The 19,084-nt window shown below is 29.2% G+C and overlaps 1 protein-coding gene across 1 annotated transcript in view; it reads right to left on the bottom strand.

Moving 5' to 3' along the window:
• Positions 1 to 510: 510 nt before the first annotated feature.
• The window catches only part of LOC107456671 (Glycoprotein hormone beta 5), a 29,899-nt gene continuing 11,325 nt past the window's right edge, over positions 511 to 19,084 (bottom strand). Inside the window, exons 2-3 of the mRNA XM_016074602.3 lie at positions 6,377 to 6,598; positions 511 to 2,164 (exon numbers count right to left, since the gene is read on the bottom strand). Of these exons, the coding sequence (XP_015930088.2) occupies positions 1,808 to 2,164; positions 6,377 to 6,598 (579 nt within the window). The 3' untranslated portion in view covers positions 511 to 1,807. The remainder of the gene's footprint in view (positions 2,165 to 6,376; positions 6,599 to 19,084) is intronic.

The raw sequence follows: 19,084 nt of genomic DNA, 5'->3' as shown, positions 1-19,084 counted from the left end.
TAACAAAAGAGAAATAAGTTTTCCAAACCCAAAATCAACTGCTTTATTTCGTTACCGAAATTTTTCATGCTAAAGTATTTTTTTCCAAAAATTTATTAATAATGAAGTACTTTTTACGCTATTATTACGAATTTATTAAGTACTTTTTGCTATTATTACGAATTTGTAGTTGGATCCTTAAAATAAAGATATTAAAGATTGTAATCGTTAAACTAGTTTATGAACAATATAAAAGTATAAGTTTGAATCTGGAGCATATTTAATTTTTTCGACTGTAAGCAAAAATCAAAAATGAATAAATAAATAAATAGAATATAAAAATGAATAAATAAATGGGAATGTTTCTATAGCACCAAATTATTCCTTGCTTAACTAAAGATTAATTCATTCAATAATTTCAAAATAGTAGAAATTTCAGTTTAAGGAAAACTTTAAAAACCATTTTTTTTGTAAGGAAAAAAATTAAATAGTTGAATAGGAATTTTTTTACATTGTCAAATCATTTCCGGCGCAAACCATTTTTTTTCTCAATAAATTCGTCCTAAAGATTATTTCGTTCATTATTGCCATAATTGCAGAAAGTTTAGTAGAGAAGTAAACTTAACTTTAATTTTATTATGCAGATATAGTTTCGAATATATTGAAGATAGATCTCGAAAATATTTTGCACCCAAACAATTTTTGCGAGCGTTAAATTTGACATTCGTTAATAAATCGAACTGCAAGACTCATTGTTGAGTATGGAGTATGTTGCTTGATATTTTTAATTAGGCAAATTCAGAATAAAAATTAGCAACTACAAGTTAACTTCAATTTGTATAATTTCTTATGACACTAATTTCTTTTTTTAGCCATTACTTTTCATTAGATATACTAAAGATCAATAAACTTTATTTCTTTGGCACAACATTACATACTGTAAGTTCTACAGCACTGCCAAGTTAACTTGACGCAAAGTATATACTGTCTAGATTTGTGAACAAAATTACTCAACTTAAATTATAGTTCGAGAAAAAGTGGTAAAACATATTTTCATACGTAATTTACGAAACATGTTTCAAATTAACCCTTTGATGGCAGACTTTTTATTAAATTTATTTTTAATGCTTTTTAAATTTTTTGTTTTGATTTAGGTCGAAATGAGCGAAAAATATTATATTTAGCATTTTAATAATTTATGGGTACAAAAAACAGCATGAGACATTGGTGTATTTTTCTTCATTTAAAATACAATCTTCCAAACACGACTCACTTTAAAACAATAAATGTTTTCAAATTTGCACTTATTTTCAATTATTTAAGACAAAGAGAGACAGATATTGATCATTGAACTTTCTTCAATTTACAAAACGATTATTGATAAATTTTTGAATATAAATGAAGAAAATTTAAGCTACTTTTTTTGGATTTTATGATCTACTTTTTTTTGGATTATATAAATTTATTTAGATTTTGGATTTATTTTATACAAATACAATACTGATAATCTAACGGCTTTTTTAATAACTATGAGACAATTTTTATAATTAAGATATGAAACGTCATAGAAAATAATAAAAGGGACACCGGTGTCTCATCTGCGCCAAAGAGTTAACTTTATGCCGATCAAAACGTATAATAAAATGACTAGAATATGAATCACATGATGAACATCAATTGAATTACCGAACTATCTTAATAATAAGATATTATAATCATGGTGAATCACAAGGGATAAATCCTGGAAGAAAATTCATCCTTAAAAAATTTCCTGCATTCCGTTATTTCGGCAATCCTTTGTCTTGAATCAATTACTAATCCTCAACGTTTACTTCAAATAAAAAGATTCCTCTGGACCATCTATGAGCTCGAGTGTTTCGTGATGTTTCGGGTGTTGATGATTTCGTGGGTGCTCGTGATGCTTCGAGTGTTCGGGGTTCTTCGTGTGATGTTCGTGATGTTTCGGATGGTGGTGAACTGAGATTCGGCCTTTCCAATCGCAGAAGGTGTCAGACGAGTTGCATACCCCACATGAGCAAGATTCAGCATCGTAGTATTCGTAAAATCGTAATTCTTCGTCAGCACCGGGATCACAGTTGCGTAATTCTACCCTCCTTAGCTTCCTTCTTTCATGCATGCACACGGGATGCACGGATATCTTGTAAGGAAATCTCCAGTCTGGTATCTGCAATGTTATACTAGTATCAGTTATTGTTTATGCCATACAAGTATCAGTATGAAATGTCATAATAGTATCAGTTATTGTTTATGTCATACTAGTATCAATATGCAATGTCATACTAGTATCAGCATGTAATGTCATGCTAGTATCAGTATGTAAAGTCATACTAGTATCAGTATGTGATGTCATACTAGTATCAGTATGTAATGTCATGTTAGTATCAGTATGTAATGTCATGCTAGTATCAGTTATTGTTTATGTCATACTAGTATCAACATGTAATGTCATACTAGTATCAGTATGTAAAGTCATACTAGTATCAGTATGTGATGTCATACTAATATCAGTATGTAATGTCATACTAGTATCAGTTATTGTTTATGTCATACTAGTATCAGTATGTAATGTCATACTAGTATCAGTATGTAATGTCATACTAGTGTAATACTAGCATCAGTATGTAATGTCATACTAGTATCAGTATGTAATGTCACACTAGTATCAGTATGTAATGTCATACTAGTATCAGTATGTAGTGTCATACTAGTATCAGTATGTAATATCATACTAGTATCAAACTAGTATTAGTATGTACTGTCATACTAGTATCAGTAATTTTAGTCATATAAAGTTTAAAATGTACACTAGAAGATATTTTTTTTTGTTGCATGAGAGTTTTGGATGGATCTTTGATATTTCTGCCCCGCTGAATTCAAATTTGCAATCGGTTTTTCTCTACAAGATACATTTTTCATATGCAATTCAGTAATGTTTTCCTAACCAGGATTTTATAAAATTCACTCGAGTAAATTTTAAAATGTATATAATGTGTCCCCACTTTTCCGCAACGTAGACAGTGGTAGGAAGAATGCAATGATATATTTCAGTTTATGATGAGATACGTTAAGGTCATATGTTTCGTGTCTTAAGTATAATTGTATAAGCTTAAAAGGAGCAGACAAGTGCATATGCACGTACCTCACTTCTCTGGTAAGTAGGATGTGGTGGTAAAAAGATTCATTTTATGAGCGATACCTTAGGGTCAATTTTGTATCTTAAGTATAATATTCAAAGGAGTAGACAAGTGTATGTAAATAGAACTTTATGTTCTTCATGAACTTGTGTCAGACAAAAAACAAATTAAACTAAAAGTGTCATTTTTAAAAATATCTATTGATTTTCGAAAAAAAAAACTTATTTCAGATCCTAATCTCCACACTCAAAGATCATTGAAATATCTCATGCAACAGAAAAGTAAGATCAAGTACTTCTATAAATGCAACAAAACATTTGCTCCTCAGTGTTATCAGTAAAATGCAAAACAATTATTGCATCTTCATCTAATAATTGCAAAACAATTATTGCAATTATTGCATTTTCATCTTAAACTATCTGAAACTTTTCTGGTGGATTTTTTATTTAGCAAGTTTGGTAAAACTTTTTAACATTTATATCTTTCTTTCAAATATTTTTTAAAAATAAGAAGTAAAAAAAATGTATTTCACAGTGTTATCAGTACATAACATAAGTTATTATACTGATGTAAAATAAATAGGAATTAAATACCAGCACATTTATGAAGCAAACATTAACTATGCATATTTTAGCAACACACTGAAGGTGAATGAAAACATGATGACAAACTTTAATACAATATATATGTATAAAATGAGAGGGTTTTAATACGTTGTAATTACAAAGTATAGGTAGCACACATATAATCCTCCATTCTTAGAATGAGCTTTATTTAAATTCATCTGAAAATAATATTTTTTTTAATATAGTAAGTAAGTGAGGTAATTGATTTTGCGAATCCTCAAAAAATGTAATAAAATAATATTGCTGATATAAAGAATACTGTTTAAAGAAAATATTTCAATATTTAAAATAAAACGAAAACATAAAAAAAAATATTGTAATTATCTTTGGTAACCCTAACGAACTGGATAAAACGAGCAAGTTAAGATATTTGAACCAGTTATTCAAGTTGTCTTCTGCATTGGTTCTAGTAACATATATGTAATCTAATCTTTTATAAAGATTAGGACATAAGAGTAGATTTTAGAAAACTAAGAACAACCGATGAAATTTTAGAAAACTTAGGACATAGGAGGGAATTTTAGAAAACTAAGAGCATACAATGAAATTTCGGAACACTTAGTACGTAAAAGGAAATTTTATAAAACTAAGAACAAACTATGAAATTTTAGAAAACTAAGGACATACGATGAAATTTTATGAAACTTAGAACAAACAATGAAATTTCAGAAAACTAAGGACATATGATGACATTTTAGAACACTTACACACATGATGAAATATGAAAAAAGTTTCGTTTTTTGTTTTTTCCCAGAAAAGAAAATGAACATGTAAGGAGTAGAGATTTGCAAGAAGTGAAGAGTTACAACAACTTCGCACAAGAGTTAACAATACATAACAACAACAAGCATAAAATTAGCAGAAGTATCAGAACTCGTCAGAGTTCTTTTGTAAAGAATAATATTTTAATCATGATTTAAAAAAAAAAAGTGAAAATAATATACGAGAGTAATATGAAACTCTAGCAGAAGATAAGCATTTTCAACGATTGCATGCTGCAGGCATTTATTTACAATACGGAAACTTGGATTTTCGATGGCAAATCTATAGAAAAAGTCAGAATAACTGAAAGAAATATGTATAGGTGTTTGCTTGTAAAGGCAAGAAAGGTTCGAGAAAGACTGACACAGATAAGACTGCATTAAAAAGTTTCAGAGAATTTAGAATTTCTATTTAAGGAATTAGGCCCTTAAAATTGCAGTGAGCTGACCATACAGCTGGAAAAACTAACTATCACTGGATTTTATACTCGGGTTATAAAACGATCATGGGACCACAAATAAGATGATCAAATATAATTAAAAAAAATAATAAATACAACAGCAGATGTACAGCAAATCGAAATCTTTGGAAAGGTTTGGAGAAGATCTTCATATAGCTGAAGATAATTAGAGATTAGAGATAGTAGCTAAAAGCTATTGTAGAGACATAACTTCATGCCACATCATATTTTTCTTCAAGGGACTATTATTCTCATGAAACCAAACGATCAAGAAAGTGACCCCTCACAAGGTGGTCAAATAAAATTAACCCTATGCGGAATAGCCAATTTTAGTCCGTTTAGTCAACACATTAGCAATTGCGACCACAGTCAGCGCATACTTCATTTCATGAAGGCATACTGTTTTCTGTCTGTTGCTTAAAAAATTGTTCTGCAAAGGATAAAAAAGGCAGTTAGTGAATGGAAAGCAGATCAAATTTTTTGAAATGTTTGGAGAGGACTTTCAATTGATAGTAGGACTACCAACTACTAAGCTTTTGCTTAAAATATTTTAGAGAGAGGTAGACAATTAAAAATTAAAGCTTTCAGAATTTTTGTAGTTTTAACCAAAATTTTAAAAGCCTTTTCGCGAGAGTGCTGAATCAAAGCGTATGCTTTTTAAGTATCTACTACTATTTTTCAAAGATTGCGGCAATTGGTAGCTATGAAAGAGGCGTCTCATGTAAAGCTGTGAGTCTTTTAGATGTAGTGGTGTAACTATAAACTATAACTTTAAATCAAATTTAAAAAAAATTAAGAATAATAAATTGAAACATAAACTTAGCTACCACTAGAAGAAATTTTCCCAAACAGACTAAAAAAGTTGGCAGCCCTGCAATAGTGCACTGATAATTGTTGAAGATGATCACAATGCAGATGACAACTTCATATGTTATCATACCTTTCAGTACTTTCCCATTAGCCGGGATCAAATGTCGCCAATTGTGATCCAAACGCGAACCAAGTCACCTAACGAAACGAATGACAAAAACAGTCAACGGAATAAAAATCGAAAACGTTAAACTATAAACAAATATTTATTAATAGTAAGCAAAACAAGTTTAACTATAAACAAACATAATTAATTATAAAGAAAACAGTTTTACCCAAAAAGAATGCTTATAATAATTGGTTGTAAGAAATTTGGCAGAATTCTACTTTATTTGGCGATTTTTCGCTTGCTACCGGCTAACGGAAAAGCATCTACTTTTCTTTAGTACTGAACATTGGAACAAACAGCGAAAAATTTTTGAGCTAACTTTAAAAAAAATTCTTACTTTTATACTACTTTAAACATAGTCAGTTCTAGGTAATAATATACATTAGTTTTGCATATTACTTTTACATTACTCTACCTCGAACGAATCACAGCGCCCCCAACAGGAGATGGCTCGAATAATATCCCAACATTGTCGTCCATCTCTATCTGTTCTAGTCGCTTTTAGAGTATATTCTCTCCTTAAACACGATAGCACTCCTTTTAAATTCCCGGAAACATCACTGTTCAGTTCTTCAGCTTTTACAAGAATTAAAATAGACAAGAAGCACATCAACACTTCTTGATACCGATTCGGCATCTGAAAACAAAAATAGTTATATTAGTAAAGAATGGTTTCGAAGAGTATTAGTAAAGAATGGTTCGTAAAGAATGGCATATTATTAAAGAATGGTTTATAAAGAATGGTATATTAGTAAAGAATAGTTTGTACTCAACCTATTAAGCTGATGTTTATGCTATAGAAAATGTTTTGGACATTTTTTTGTTGTTCCAATTAATTAACCGTTTAAATAACAACGTTTAAGTTTTGGAACATGTTACTTTTACTAAATCAAAAAGACAAGCATTTCAATTATATCTATGTAAACATTAATTTTTTATAAACCAGGCATTTATATCTTGTTTTAAAAGCAATCTAAAAACATGTTTTAAAAGCAAGGGAAGCTAAAAATATTGATGTAAATGTCAAGAATTAAGATGATTATAATAATAAGGAGTTTACAAAGGAAAATAAAATCACAAAACTAAAAATCAATGAGAGCTAAAAGCTCTAAGTGTAAATGTCTGAAAGTAAAAGTCTGAATAAAAGTCGATGAAGTTTAAAATCACAAGTAGATAAGAGTTCAAAATGTAGAAGAGGCTAAAAGGTGATCAGTATAAAATAAAGATGACATGTTCTACTGTTGGTTCAGGACTGAGGTCAGTTGACCTGGGTAATAAAATGTCCTCGAGGGTTTGTTTTATAATTTGAATCACAATTTTCCATCATGATCCGATTTTCCACAATTTTCCATTTTTTAATCACAATATATTTAGGATTAAAATCAATCTAAATTGAATTTATAAATTCTAGAATGAAAAATCAAAATTTTTTTTCTACTTCAATTATTGAAATAAAATCTTCCCAGATATATCTGTAATATTTATCAGCTATCCTAATCTCTTCTACTCTGAGAATTACATAATTTAATAACTATTTAAAAAATAGCATATGCAGTGTGTTAAAATATGCGATGTATTCAAATGTGCAATGCGTTAAAATTTACAATGTATTAAAATATGCAATGTATTAAAATATGCAATGTATTAAACTATGAAATGTATTAAAATATGCAATACATATGTGCAATTATGCAATGTATTATTATATCAATTTAGTAAAAATATGCTTATTTATAATACATTAGTTTGGAAGTGGATAAGTTCTCATCACGCTTAATTGCTGAAGAAAGTGTTCGGTAATTATTCATTTTAAATTAATTTTAATTTTTCCTCCAAACAACAAAAACGTGTCATATTTCCACATTTTTAAAAAGGATCTTTAGAAATTAATAATTAAAATTTGTTAGTAAAAATTGTTAAAAAGTATAAATTTATTATTTCTTGCCAAACACAAAATTTTCTTCTAGCGAACAATATGCAGGAACATTTAAATTTTATTTTAAAAAAAAGGCGAGGAACTTAATAACAATTTTTCCTGGGAAATGCTTAAGATTAATTAGTTTGTATTCTTTATTTTATTATGCTTATACTAGGGAAATGTTTTGTTAAAAGCTAGCTTTGTGTCACAGCTGTGGTTTACAAAATAGTAATTTATTTGCAGTTTGAAGATAGATTAATAATATTTACTTTATTGCCGATATATTTATTCATAAGTGTTATAAGTCTTTTTCTTATTCCCATGTTCAGAATTAAAGACAGAATGTTGTCCAAATTTAATAAATAACCATTTGACTATTAAACTTGCAACTAGTTACCATGTAAAAAATTTATCAGATTTAACAAAAGTATTAACAATTTTTTTTTGCAGTTAACCATTAAAAATATTTTAATTTCAGAATGTATACCAAATTAAACAATATAGCAAAATAAAATAACATTTAGACTCCTAAACTTATAATTTGTTACCTTGTAACAGATTTAGCAAATTGAAAAAAAAGTATTAAAAATATTTTTTATGCAGTTCACAATTAGAAAAATTTCCAACTCCTTGAACTCGTAAGTATAATATTTATTTGCCGCATCATTAATCAGATTTCATTGACTGTTTAAATCTTTATTTATTGCAAGTATTAATAACCAATAGAAAGTCATTATAACGAATGAGTTTATTTCTCAATTTCCTTATTTCAAATTCTCTGTTGTTTCTCATTTCCATGTTTCTCTTTTAAAGAACAGAATGTAAACCAAATTTAAAAATTACAACTCAATAAAATTACCTTTTGATTATTTAAAAGATATATAATTCCTTACCATGTGACAGATTTAACAAATTGAAGAACAAAGTATTAAAAGTAATTTTTATGCAGTTCACAATAAAAAGAATTTACTAATCTTTGAACCGCTAAGTATTATATTTATTTGATGAATCTTTAATGATTTTTAATACGCAGTTTGAATACTATTTTATTGGCAGTTTGAATAACTAATAGAAAGTCATTGCAACGAATGAGTTTATTTCTCATTTTCGTATCTTAAACCTTTATTGTTTCTAATTTCCATGTTTCTGTTTTTAAGATCAGATTGTTTATCAAATTTAATAAATGTAACCCAATCAAATAACCTTTTAACTATAAAATGAACTTGCTGCTACATAATATGTAAGTTAGCTAACGAAAGTATTAAAAAATTTTTCATACCATATCATTAAGAAATTAATATTACATATAATTATTGCAGTTTCAGAACATAGTTTTAAAAAATTTTCACCCAAGGATAATAATACAAATATGTAATATGGCACTTTGTTGTGTTTTATTTGCATTTATTTACTTATTTATTAGCAGTTTTCTTTTTGTAGGAACAAAAACAAAAGTATGAAACTAAATCAGTAAATTATTAGCACAAAAAGAGACTATTATGCTCTAATGTATTTATTTTATAACCGTTGTTGAACAGCTGACCCAATTTGGGGTTTGCGACTACCAATATTCAACTCCGCAGCCTTGTAATTTTGAACCCAATTTATTAGTTACACACTTACTAGTTCATAGTTACTAAGTTCATAGTTACTAAGTTCATAGTTACTAAGTTCATAGTTACTAAGTTCATTGTTACTAAGTTCATAGTTAAATAGTTACTAAGTTCATAGTTACATAGTTACTAAGAAGACAAGAACTGCCTTATCAAGTATAGGTAGAAATTTGCCTTCGTGGAGGACTTTTTTTGATGGAAACAACCAGCATGTGCGTTATACGGAGAAGAAAACCACGGAAATCTATCTCTCACGGTTAGCCTGGCGGAAAAGGGATTTTAACCCATGATCCGTCTACAGGGTTACCCCGGTCTTTGAAAAATTTTAGTAGGGGTAGTAAATTAAGGTTAATGTTAGAAGTTATATATTATTTTAATGTACCACTTTATCGTTACGTGGTGGAAGTTTCATGCGTATATTCTTTCTTTGGAAAACAATTTCTAGTGGTGGTTACACAGATATTAATTTATCGACATCTGTTTTATTTTCGTTGCCACATTTTAAAATTTAGAAAGCCAGCGGGAGCCCTGTTCTACCACTGAGGATATTTTACGTTTGTCCTGTGGTTGGTGTGACACGGGTGTGGAGTTCGTATAGACTATGCCATCGCTGGGATTCGAACACTCTTCACCTCATTAGAAGGCGAACGCTTTATCCCCTTAGCCGCCATGGCTCTTTAAACATTCATTGTAATTATTTCAGTATTATAAAGTTAATTATTGTATTATAATGTATTGTATTGTATTATAAAGTTAAAGTCAATCTATAAAGTTAGCAATGTATGTTAACTTTATAATGCATTAGTCATTGTATTATAAAGTTAAAGTCAAACTTATTTACAATTACTCAAAATCAGAAAGCTTCATAGAATAAAATGAGCTTCGTTTCGCATATAAAAATTATATCTGAAAATAATAATAAAAAGTAAATATTGAAATAAAATCTTCCGGGAAAACTTTAAGTTTATTATTGAAGCTGATTACAACGAATTTTTTTTCATTTTAAATATAAATAATTTACATTGTATGCTATGATGGTAGTTAATTTTATAATTTCAATAAATAAAAAAAAAGTTTTTACAACTTCTTACATTTTTAGTTACGTATGACATACCTGATTAAGCAATTCCTGCTTACAATAGTATAATCAAATGCTATATTGCTACCACCACAAAGAATATTACACAGAAATTGTAAAAAAACGGCAGCTATGTGATAATACTCAAAATTCCAGTTATTTCAGCGAAAAATTGTGAGCCCTTTGAAAATCCCCATTTCCATTTTTTTCAAGACAAATTAGCCTATAAGGTAGCTAAAACTATCCAGTGTTTTAGCAGATAGAAGCAATTACATTTCTACTATAAAGATGACTTTAAAATTTTACCTTTTATTTTATTCAGGACTTCCATGTGAATATCGTACGTGAAAAAAATGCGATACACGTTTTTCTCTATACTTAAAGGCTGTATTGTTATTGACATTGCTTTGTGTATGGTACTCAAAACGAAAATATTGTTTAAACGAAAAAAAAACTGAACTTCAAAACGAAAACGTTGTTTAATAGCTCTTCAATCGGAAATACAAGTCTCACGGGATTAATTTTCTCTGGTCTATAGGTCAATATTACGTGAGTAGTTTTGAGTTGTTTTTTTACTACCAAATGATATCTATTTTTATTTCAAAACGAAGTCTCTTTTCTCAAACAAAAGTCAATTCGGGATATAACTTAAAAGCAAAAATCATAATGTAAATAGTATTTGGGTATAAAGAAAATAATTAGCCGTAAAACAAATTTTGTATATATGTAATATACCAATACGTCAAGACCATTAGGAGTCAAGACTCTTACCCGCACGTCAAGACTTTTTCTTGTATAAGCTTATTTTGCGTATAGCTTAGGTATAATTTAAAATGAAGACAAACGCTCAAGTTTAATAAAAAAAAATTATAATAATAATGTTAATAATAATTAGCAAGCTTTTAAGGAAAATTTATAAAAACGTTCCATTCTAGCAGCCAGTAGTTTATAGTTTTTATAGTTCTCCTCTATATTTTTTTTTTTGCTTTACGTAAGAAAATAAAATAGTAATTTAAAATTTTTGTTACAACGGTAGTAAATGTGTGAATTCTTAAAATATACTTTATTTCAAAATTGCTACTACATGAAGGATACTTTCTAATTCATATTTTATTTCATTTAACCCTTCAATGGGCCATTTATTTCCAGCAAAGCTAAATTAAAGTATTTTTAGAATTGAAATTGATATCAAAATCGTAAATATAAGGGGGAAAAACTAATTTAGCTTATAAAAAATTAATCTAAATTTCAATGTCATTTTTTTGTTGGTAAGTGTATTTACCTTGACCTATTAGGAACTTATTTACTTTTATATTTCGTTATTTATAAAATAAATTTTATAACTGTTACAAACTTCAAAGGGGATTATGTATTTTATAACTTTTATACGCTTTCTTAAACAAAGAAATGGTTACCAAATTTATTCAAACGCACTTCAAGAAAGCTGAAGTTATTGACAAATGGAAACCTGAATTAAAAGTGGTAAAAAAGTTTACCATGTACTTTAAAAAGTGGCGGTAAGTGTACTTACCACGGCCTTCGAAAGGGTTAAACAAAAGCCTAACAACTCGAAATCACTAACAGTTAAGGCGAAATTATTTCAATCAAGAAAATCACGAAAGTTTAAAGGAACCAAAACAGTTTTTACAAAATTACTTAAAACAACAATTTTACAGCATGATTGTAAATCCATAAATTACGCTTTAATACAAAAAAGTTTTTTTCTCTATTTTACACAAAACTATAATTAATCATCTTAATGGATGTTTGAAAATTAAGATTATAAACGCCAGGTCGGTAGTATAATAGGAGGTAACTTAGGGAAAATTTGACCCTAACCAGATGGCCGTTTTACAGTGATTGTCAGATTCTCACGAAAGAAAATTGAATTTTAATCTAATATCTTAGAATGTATTATTAAGGCTATATTATTAACCTTTATTAGAGAAATTAGCATTCTAATTCCAAAAAAGAGTGAAACTGTTGTTTCAATTGGAAAATTAACACTTGAAACTTTTACAAATGATGTTATCTTTACCCATGCAAAGTTCGGATCGAGCAAAATGAGAGTTAGAAGTTAATAACTTTTATCTAGTCATAGTTTCATCGATTTTGACATTATTTTATAGGATTGCAAATTTACATAAAAATGCGTTTTTAATTATAATGTAATCTGTATGACAAGCTTGAATAAGTAAGTAACAAAGGAAATATAAGAAACAGGTATGAGGGTATTTCACGGGAGCCCTAGGGGGCAACAGACTAAAATAAATAGATTAGCAAGGACAGGGAAATGGTGAGATACTGAAAAGATTAACTAAATTATTAACAATTTTCAAAATATAGAATGACTCCCAAATATCAAGTTAAGAAGGTGAGGAACAGTGTTGAATGACTTTTGAAGAAAACTCGCACCTGTTATTTGAATTCTAACTGTATGGATTCACCTATTACGAAAAGGTAATGTGGAACTTAAGTAGTTAACAAGGGAATCAGCATTCAAATGAATAAAACAAGATTCTAGAACATCAAGATGAGCTGATGTGACTGGGGTGGAAGTAATTTTTTGTAATTATTATTTAATGCTAAAGCTCGATTATTATTATTATTATTTTTAGTTTCGCCAACATTCAAAAAATTAATTTCATGATTATCGGGTCTTTTACATTTGTTTAAATTAATTGTATATAGTGTTGTTCAAAATTGTTGTAAATCTAATCTACAAAATCCGAAAGTGAAATTGTATATTTCAAAACTCACTATCCCTTTAAATACTGGAAAGAAATCACCCGTTGTTGCAGACACGCTAACTTCTTCGAAGAAAAAATCTCAGGGAGATGTTGGTATGTATGTTGACAGACACGATGTTTTTGGAAGATAAAATCAGAGAGAATTAAGAAGCTCTGTAACCAGTTATGTTTATTATAATTTAATGATAGACTCGAAATTCTTGTTTATGGAAAAAAGCCGTATACGCCCTGAGGATCTAAGATAAATTTTGATGATGATGATGAATTTCTTGTAAATTAAAAGATTAAATAGTCGGGTAACCATCCATGACTATTATAATTTTATTATGATAAACAACCCTGCTATAGGCAGAGCTTGTCCGTCCCTATCCCGGTCTTGGGCCCTAATAAAAGAAGAAGATTTTACGATGAGCTAAGCACCCATCTACGTAAAAATACATCGTTTACAGAAACCCTAGTAAAGCCCAATTTTCTGCAGGATATGGTGCAGAAACTCTGAAAGCAACAAGAAAAAAAACTCGATACTTTTCAAATTAACGCCGTAGACGAATTTTGAAGATCTGCTGGCTAAAAAAAAATCAAAAATAGTGAACTATATCATAAAACAAAACCTAAATACATCACAACAGAAATGAAATAACGAAGATGGTACTGGATGGGACACACGCTATGAATGTCTCCAAAAGACCCAACTGGATCAGCTTTGACATTAGCACCGGATGGAAAATGGAAGAGAGGCTGACCGAAGCTAACCTACAAGAAGCATCCGGGGATGTCCCAGTTAGGAAAAGTGCAAGGTTTCTAACCAGTAGGGATAGAACGTCAAATTTGTGGCCTCATGCGCCACCAGGCGTAAAGAGAATTAAGTCAGTCATGATGATGACCAATAATTTCTTGTCGCTCAAAGAAAAAATTAGAAAATTAAGTAGTTGTCCAACCAGTTATTAAAAATGCAATCATTTTTTCAAAAAGAAGACATTCTACTAAATAGAAGCTTAGTAATTGGCAAAAAAACCCAACCTACTATTTTTTATTTTTAAAATATGAGGCAGAAATATTAATTTTTCCTTTTAATAAAAGCGATAGTCCCCCTATAGAGTAATTTAATATAGATTAATCTTGAAAATGGTCTATTCTTAGAGCTTTGGTACCAAAAATAAACTTTGATCATTAAAAGTTTTGTTTGTAATTAGTTCTTTGTTTACCCTTGTAAGTCTATAATATCAACAACAAAAACACTTGCCCACTGTAAACTTCTCAAAAACTAAGTTTTTTCTAAATAATTTTTCAGAAAATATTATTGAATGAGATAAACAATTCCAGCATTTCTTTTTTCTTAAAACGTCTGACTTACATTAAATACAGTACTTATTTGTCATCCTTGTCAAATTGTCTTTTTATAAATTTTACACTAAAGTTATTCTAAAATAAATATGACAATTTAATAGAACCTTGAGTTTATAATTTTGAAGATATTTTTTTTACCAATGTTCCAGTTTTTTGAGAGCAATATTTTAATGACAGAACTATTATAGCATTCTAACTTTACTAGTTATTCTCTAATAAATAAGTAAACGTAAATTAATGTAAAACAAATAGGCAAAAATAAATTATGATTTTTTACGAAAGTGCATACTTTAAGCAAAGTTAACATTTTAATTCTAATTGTTATTTCGAGTATTCCCACCATCTATCGAGCATTTTAAATTGCTATTTATTTAAATTATTCTGATTATGCAAGGGAGAGTGGGGTTAATTGTAACAGGGTAAGATTGTAACAGAGCAAAAATTTCTTGTTTCGGGTTCTAAATTTGGTTCCTAGGTGGCGCACAAGGTGTATTTAATAAATCTACATGTACACCCCTGCTGGCAACCATTTTTATGTACTTTTGAAAGAGTTACATCACAAAAGATATTTTCACGCCACGCAAGTACTTTTTTTGGTATTAGAATATTATATTGTAACAAAGTAATTTTGTTTAAACAAATAAAAATTAGTAACCGAATATGTAAGTGGACACCTTAATTAACATTTCAATAAAAAAAAAGATTAGTTTTGCTAATTAACTAGCATTGTTTTTAACAAATGAAGCTGAAATGGCGTCTTGGGGACAATTGTAACAATAAGTAAAGGGACGATTGTAACAGCTGAAAATAAATAATCTTATGTTTACAAACCATTACTTAACTCTTTAAGAACCACCAATAGTTTCCTATATCATTTATATTATGTTGCATGTGCATTATTTTATTTGTCACCTTTCACAGCATAAATTAAAATTTTTAACCCCTTAAAGTTAAAAGTTTAACCCTTTAGGTCTCTGCTCATTATTATTTTTACTCCTAAAATATCACTACTATTTTGATCAATAAAAAAATATATCACAACTATGATAATATGTATAATTAACTATGTTTTAGTTGAATTTATGAACTGTTACAATTGACCCCGTAAGTGGGGACAATTGTAACAAGTGCACGACTGTCAAAAATTGTTAATAACTAATATAATAATATTTAAAATCAGGTATTTATTTTTTTTCTAGTAGAGGATAGTCTACTTTACTCGTCTGTCAATTAATACTAATAATATATTGGATTTTTTGTTAGTTAAAAATAGTTAAGTTAAAAATGTTACAATTGACCCCACTCTCCCCTTCTGCTTAAAATCCTTTTAAATCACATTAATTTTACTAATAAAAACGTAACAGCGTTCTTCTGCCACTAGAAAAATTTGCAGTCATACATATTTTATAAACTTTAAGTTTTTAGATTTTTCAAGTCAAATGATTAACTAAAGTCAAATGATTAATAAACTAGGTATAAGAAACTAAACTTTTCGACCTTTTAGATTTAATACCTTTAGATTACCTTTTAGATTTAGATTTAAATATAATAGTTTAAAATTGGTTAAATAAGCTTATTTTAACTATTTTTAACACATATAGAAGACATATATTGTTTTTTATTTTAAACATAGAGAAGACTTGGTATGCTTGTTACAAGACTTTTAAAATGTCGCTGCATTACCATCATGTCTAATTATCAATCGAATGATTAAATTAAGATTTAAAAAAATCTGAAAATTTCAAATTTATATAGCTTTTCATACCTTACAATTCAAAATTGTTTTCATCATTAAGAAATTAATTAATGAAATTTATTTACTTAAATTAAATTCCTTAATATATTACATATGTGTCTTTAGTCCGACGACTTATAACGTTTTATGAAAGATGCATCTTAATTTAACGAAGCCGCAGCAAAACATATGAAGAGAAAATTATACAAGTATTAAAATAACATTAGAGTAACAAAATTTTTAACAGTTATGGCTGTTTAACTGTAAAAGCCAACTTTTTAAAACTTTCCACCCCCTTTTTTATATTGGTCGCGGTCAATCTGAATTTGATAAAAGAGGGTACGCTTCTTCAGAAAAAAAAACATATTTTTTTGTGAAAATAAGTGTATTTCAACACGGTTACGGTTAACTATTACTCATTTAACCTCTTCGAGACGGGCGAGTCATATATGTGTCACGGCGAAAGACCGAAATCGGTGGTTGTTGACTTTCACCGGTGAATGTCGACAAACACCAAATACGTCGGTGAAAGATCGAATATTTCATTACATTCTTGTACATTCGGACCCTCACCGGTGTATGTCGACAATCACAGATATGCTTTGGTGAATGTCCGAAATATTTATTACATTCGATTTGATATGAATTTATTCGTGGATATAATTACATTTATTCGATATTTTAACCCTACACTGATGTTTTTTTAAGGTTAAGTGCCACTGCCTGGTATACATTTGCCCGGTATATCCTACACTGATGCTTTTTTAAGGTTTTGTGCTACTGCCCGGTACACCCTACACTGATGTTTTTTTAAGGTTAAGTGCCACTGCCCGGTATACATTTGCCCGGTATACCCTACACGGATGTTTTTTTAAGGTAAAGTGCCACTGCCCGGTTTACATTTTCCAGGTATACCCTACACTGACGTTTTGTTAAGGTTAAGTGCCACTGCCCGGTATACCCTACACTGATGTTGTTTTAAGGATATGTGCCATTGCCCGGTATATATTTGCCCGATATTCCAAACACTGATGTTTCTTCTAATCTATCGTCAGTAAGTATTAAAATATAGAATAAATATAAATATATCAAATAAATATAACGAATAAATTAATATAAAATTGGATATAACAAATATTTCGGACATTCACCAATTGTTGACATTCACCGGTGAGAGTCAGAAATAAGGGTATTTAGCAAATATTTCGAAACTACACCAAGCGACTACGTGAATGTTAACATTCACCGGTGAATGTCGACATTCTCCAGATTTCGGTGTTTCACCGTAACTTATGCATTCTCAGGGTGTCGATAATCAGGGTAAAAAAAGATAAAACTGGTAGGCAAACTATTTTTATAGCAGTTTTTTTGTGGACGGGGTAATAATAGTTTGCTTTATTTAACTCACCACTACTTAGTTCGAATTAAAAATTGTGTAGTTCCACTTTTAACAAACTAGGATTGATTCCTCCATTTGGCTCCCCCAAACTTTATTTTAATCATGTGTGTTTCTTACAATTAGTCTAATAATAGGATGAATGGGAAAAGGGCCGTAAAGCCTCAGACGCCCAGTTCCATTACAACGAACGAACGAACTAGGATTGGTTCAGTCCGATAACCGCATTCTTTCTCAGCAATTGCGTATTATCAAAATATTACAACCGATAGTTTAATATTACCACCCTTACCATAGACAAACTACGCAATCTGCACCTGAGAAGCCCGGCTCCCGGGGGGTGGCGAGGGACTGCATAGGGAGTCTTCCCCACTTGCAGAAAAATTGTAAATATCTTTCTCTTTTTATTTTATTTTTATTATTAATCTAATTTTTTAGGTATCCCAATGCGGTTTAACATGTATATACTTATCCTAATTTCTATTTTAATTGTAAAATGTTTCAAATTGAGACATAACTTAGTTAACCCCCGCACCACCCTTTCCATCCTCCATTTTTAATATTATCTTAGATGATGGAGCAGATATCCCCCCCCCCACTCCAAAAAAAACTGCATCAGTCAAACAAAACATTGGAGGTAGAATCTCTGAAACGTAAGATAGGTGTCCTCTGTGCCTAGGGTCTCGGGTTCGAAGCCAGTCCCAGTCTTTCTCTCATTTTTGAGGATTATTCCTGACATTTTTTTCTTTTGGTTTTTCTTATAACGGTTTCATTTATTTTGTTTTTTTTTAATAAAACTTCAAACACACTTAAACAACTCATTTTAAAGGCAATTAATGTATTATATTATAAATATTATGACAAACAGATTTTAATTAATAATTATTTGAATTATTTGGACCAGAATTAATTTGAATTTGTAAAATATACAAGATTCATAGAATATTTAAAAACTGGTGTCAATGTTTGAATAAATAACTGATATATTTCGTTTTATTATCCTTCTATTTGAATTTAAAAACTGCAGAATTCGCACTTATGTATGTTTTTTTAAAGTAATCTTTAGTGCGGTGAAGAATACAGTTACCTCCTTTTAAAATATTTTATAACCGTCGTTGAACAGCCGACCCAATTTCGGGTTTACGGCTACTTATGTTCAACTCCGTATCCTTGTTATATTGAATCCAATTCAGAAGACAAGGGAACTCTTGGATCAAGTATTGGGCGAAATTTGAGGTTAGAAATAACACCTCAATAATTGATCTCAAATTTTCTTGTTCCAAATA

The sequence above is a fragment of the Parasteatoda tepidariorum genome, chromosome 9, assembly GCF_043381705.1.
Source record: "Parasteatoda tepidariorum isolate YZ-2023 chromosome 9, CAS_Ptep_4.0, whole genome shotgun sequence".
Lineage (NCBI taxonomy): Eukaryota > Metazoa > Arthropoda > Arachnida > Araneae > Theridiidae > Parasteatoda > Parasteatoda tepidariorum.
This window is presented reverse-complemented; position numbering and strand designations above follow the sequence as displayed.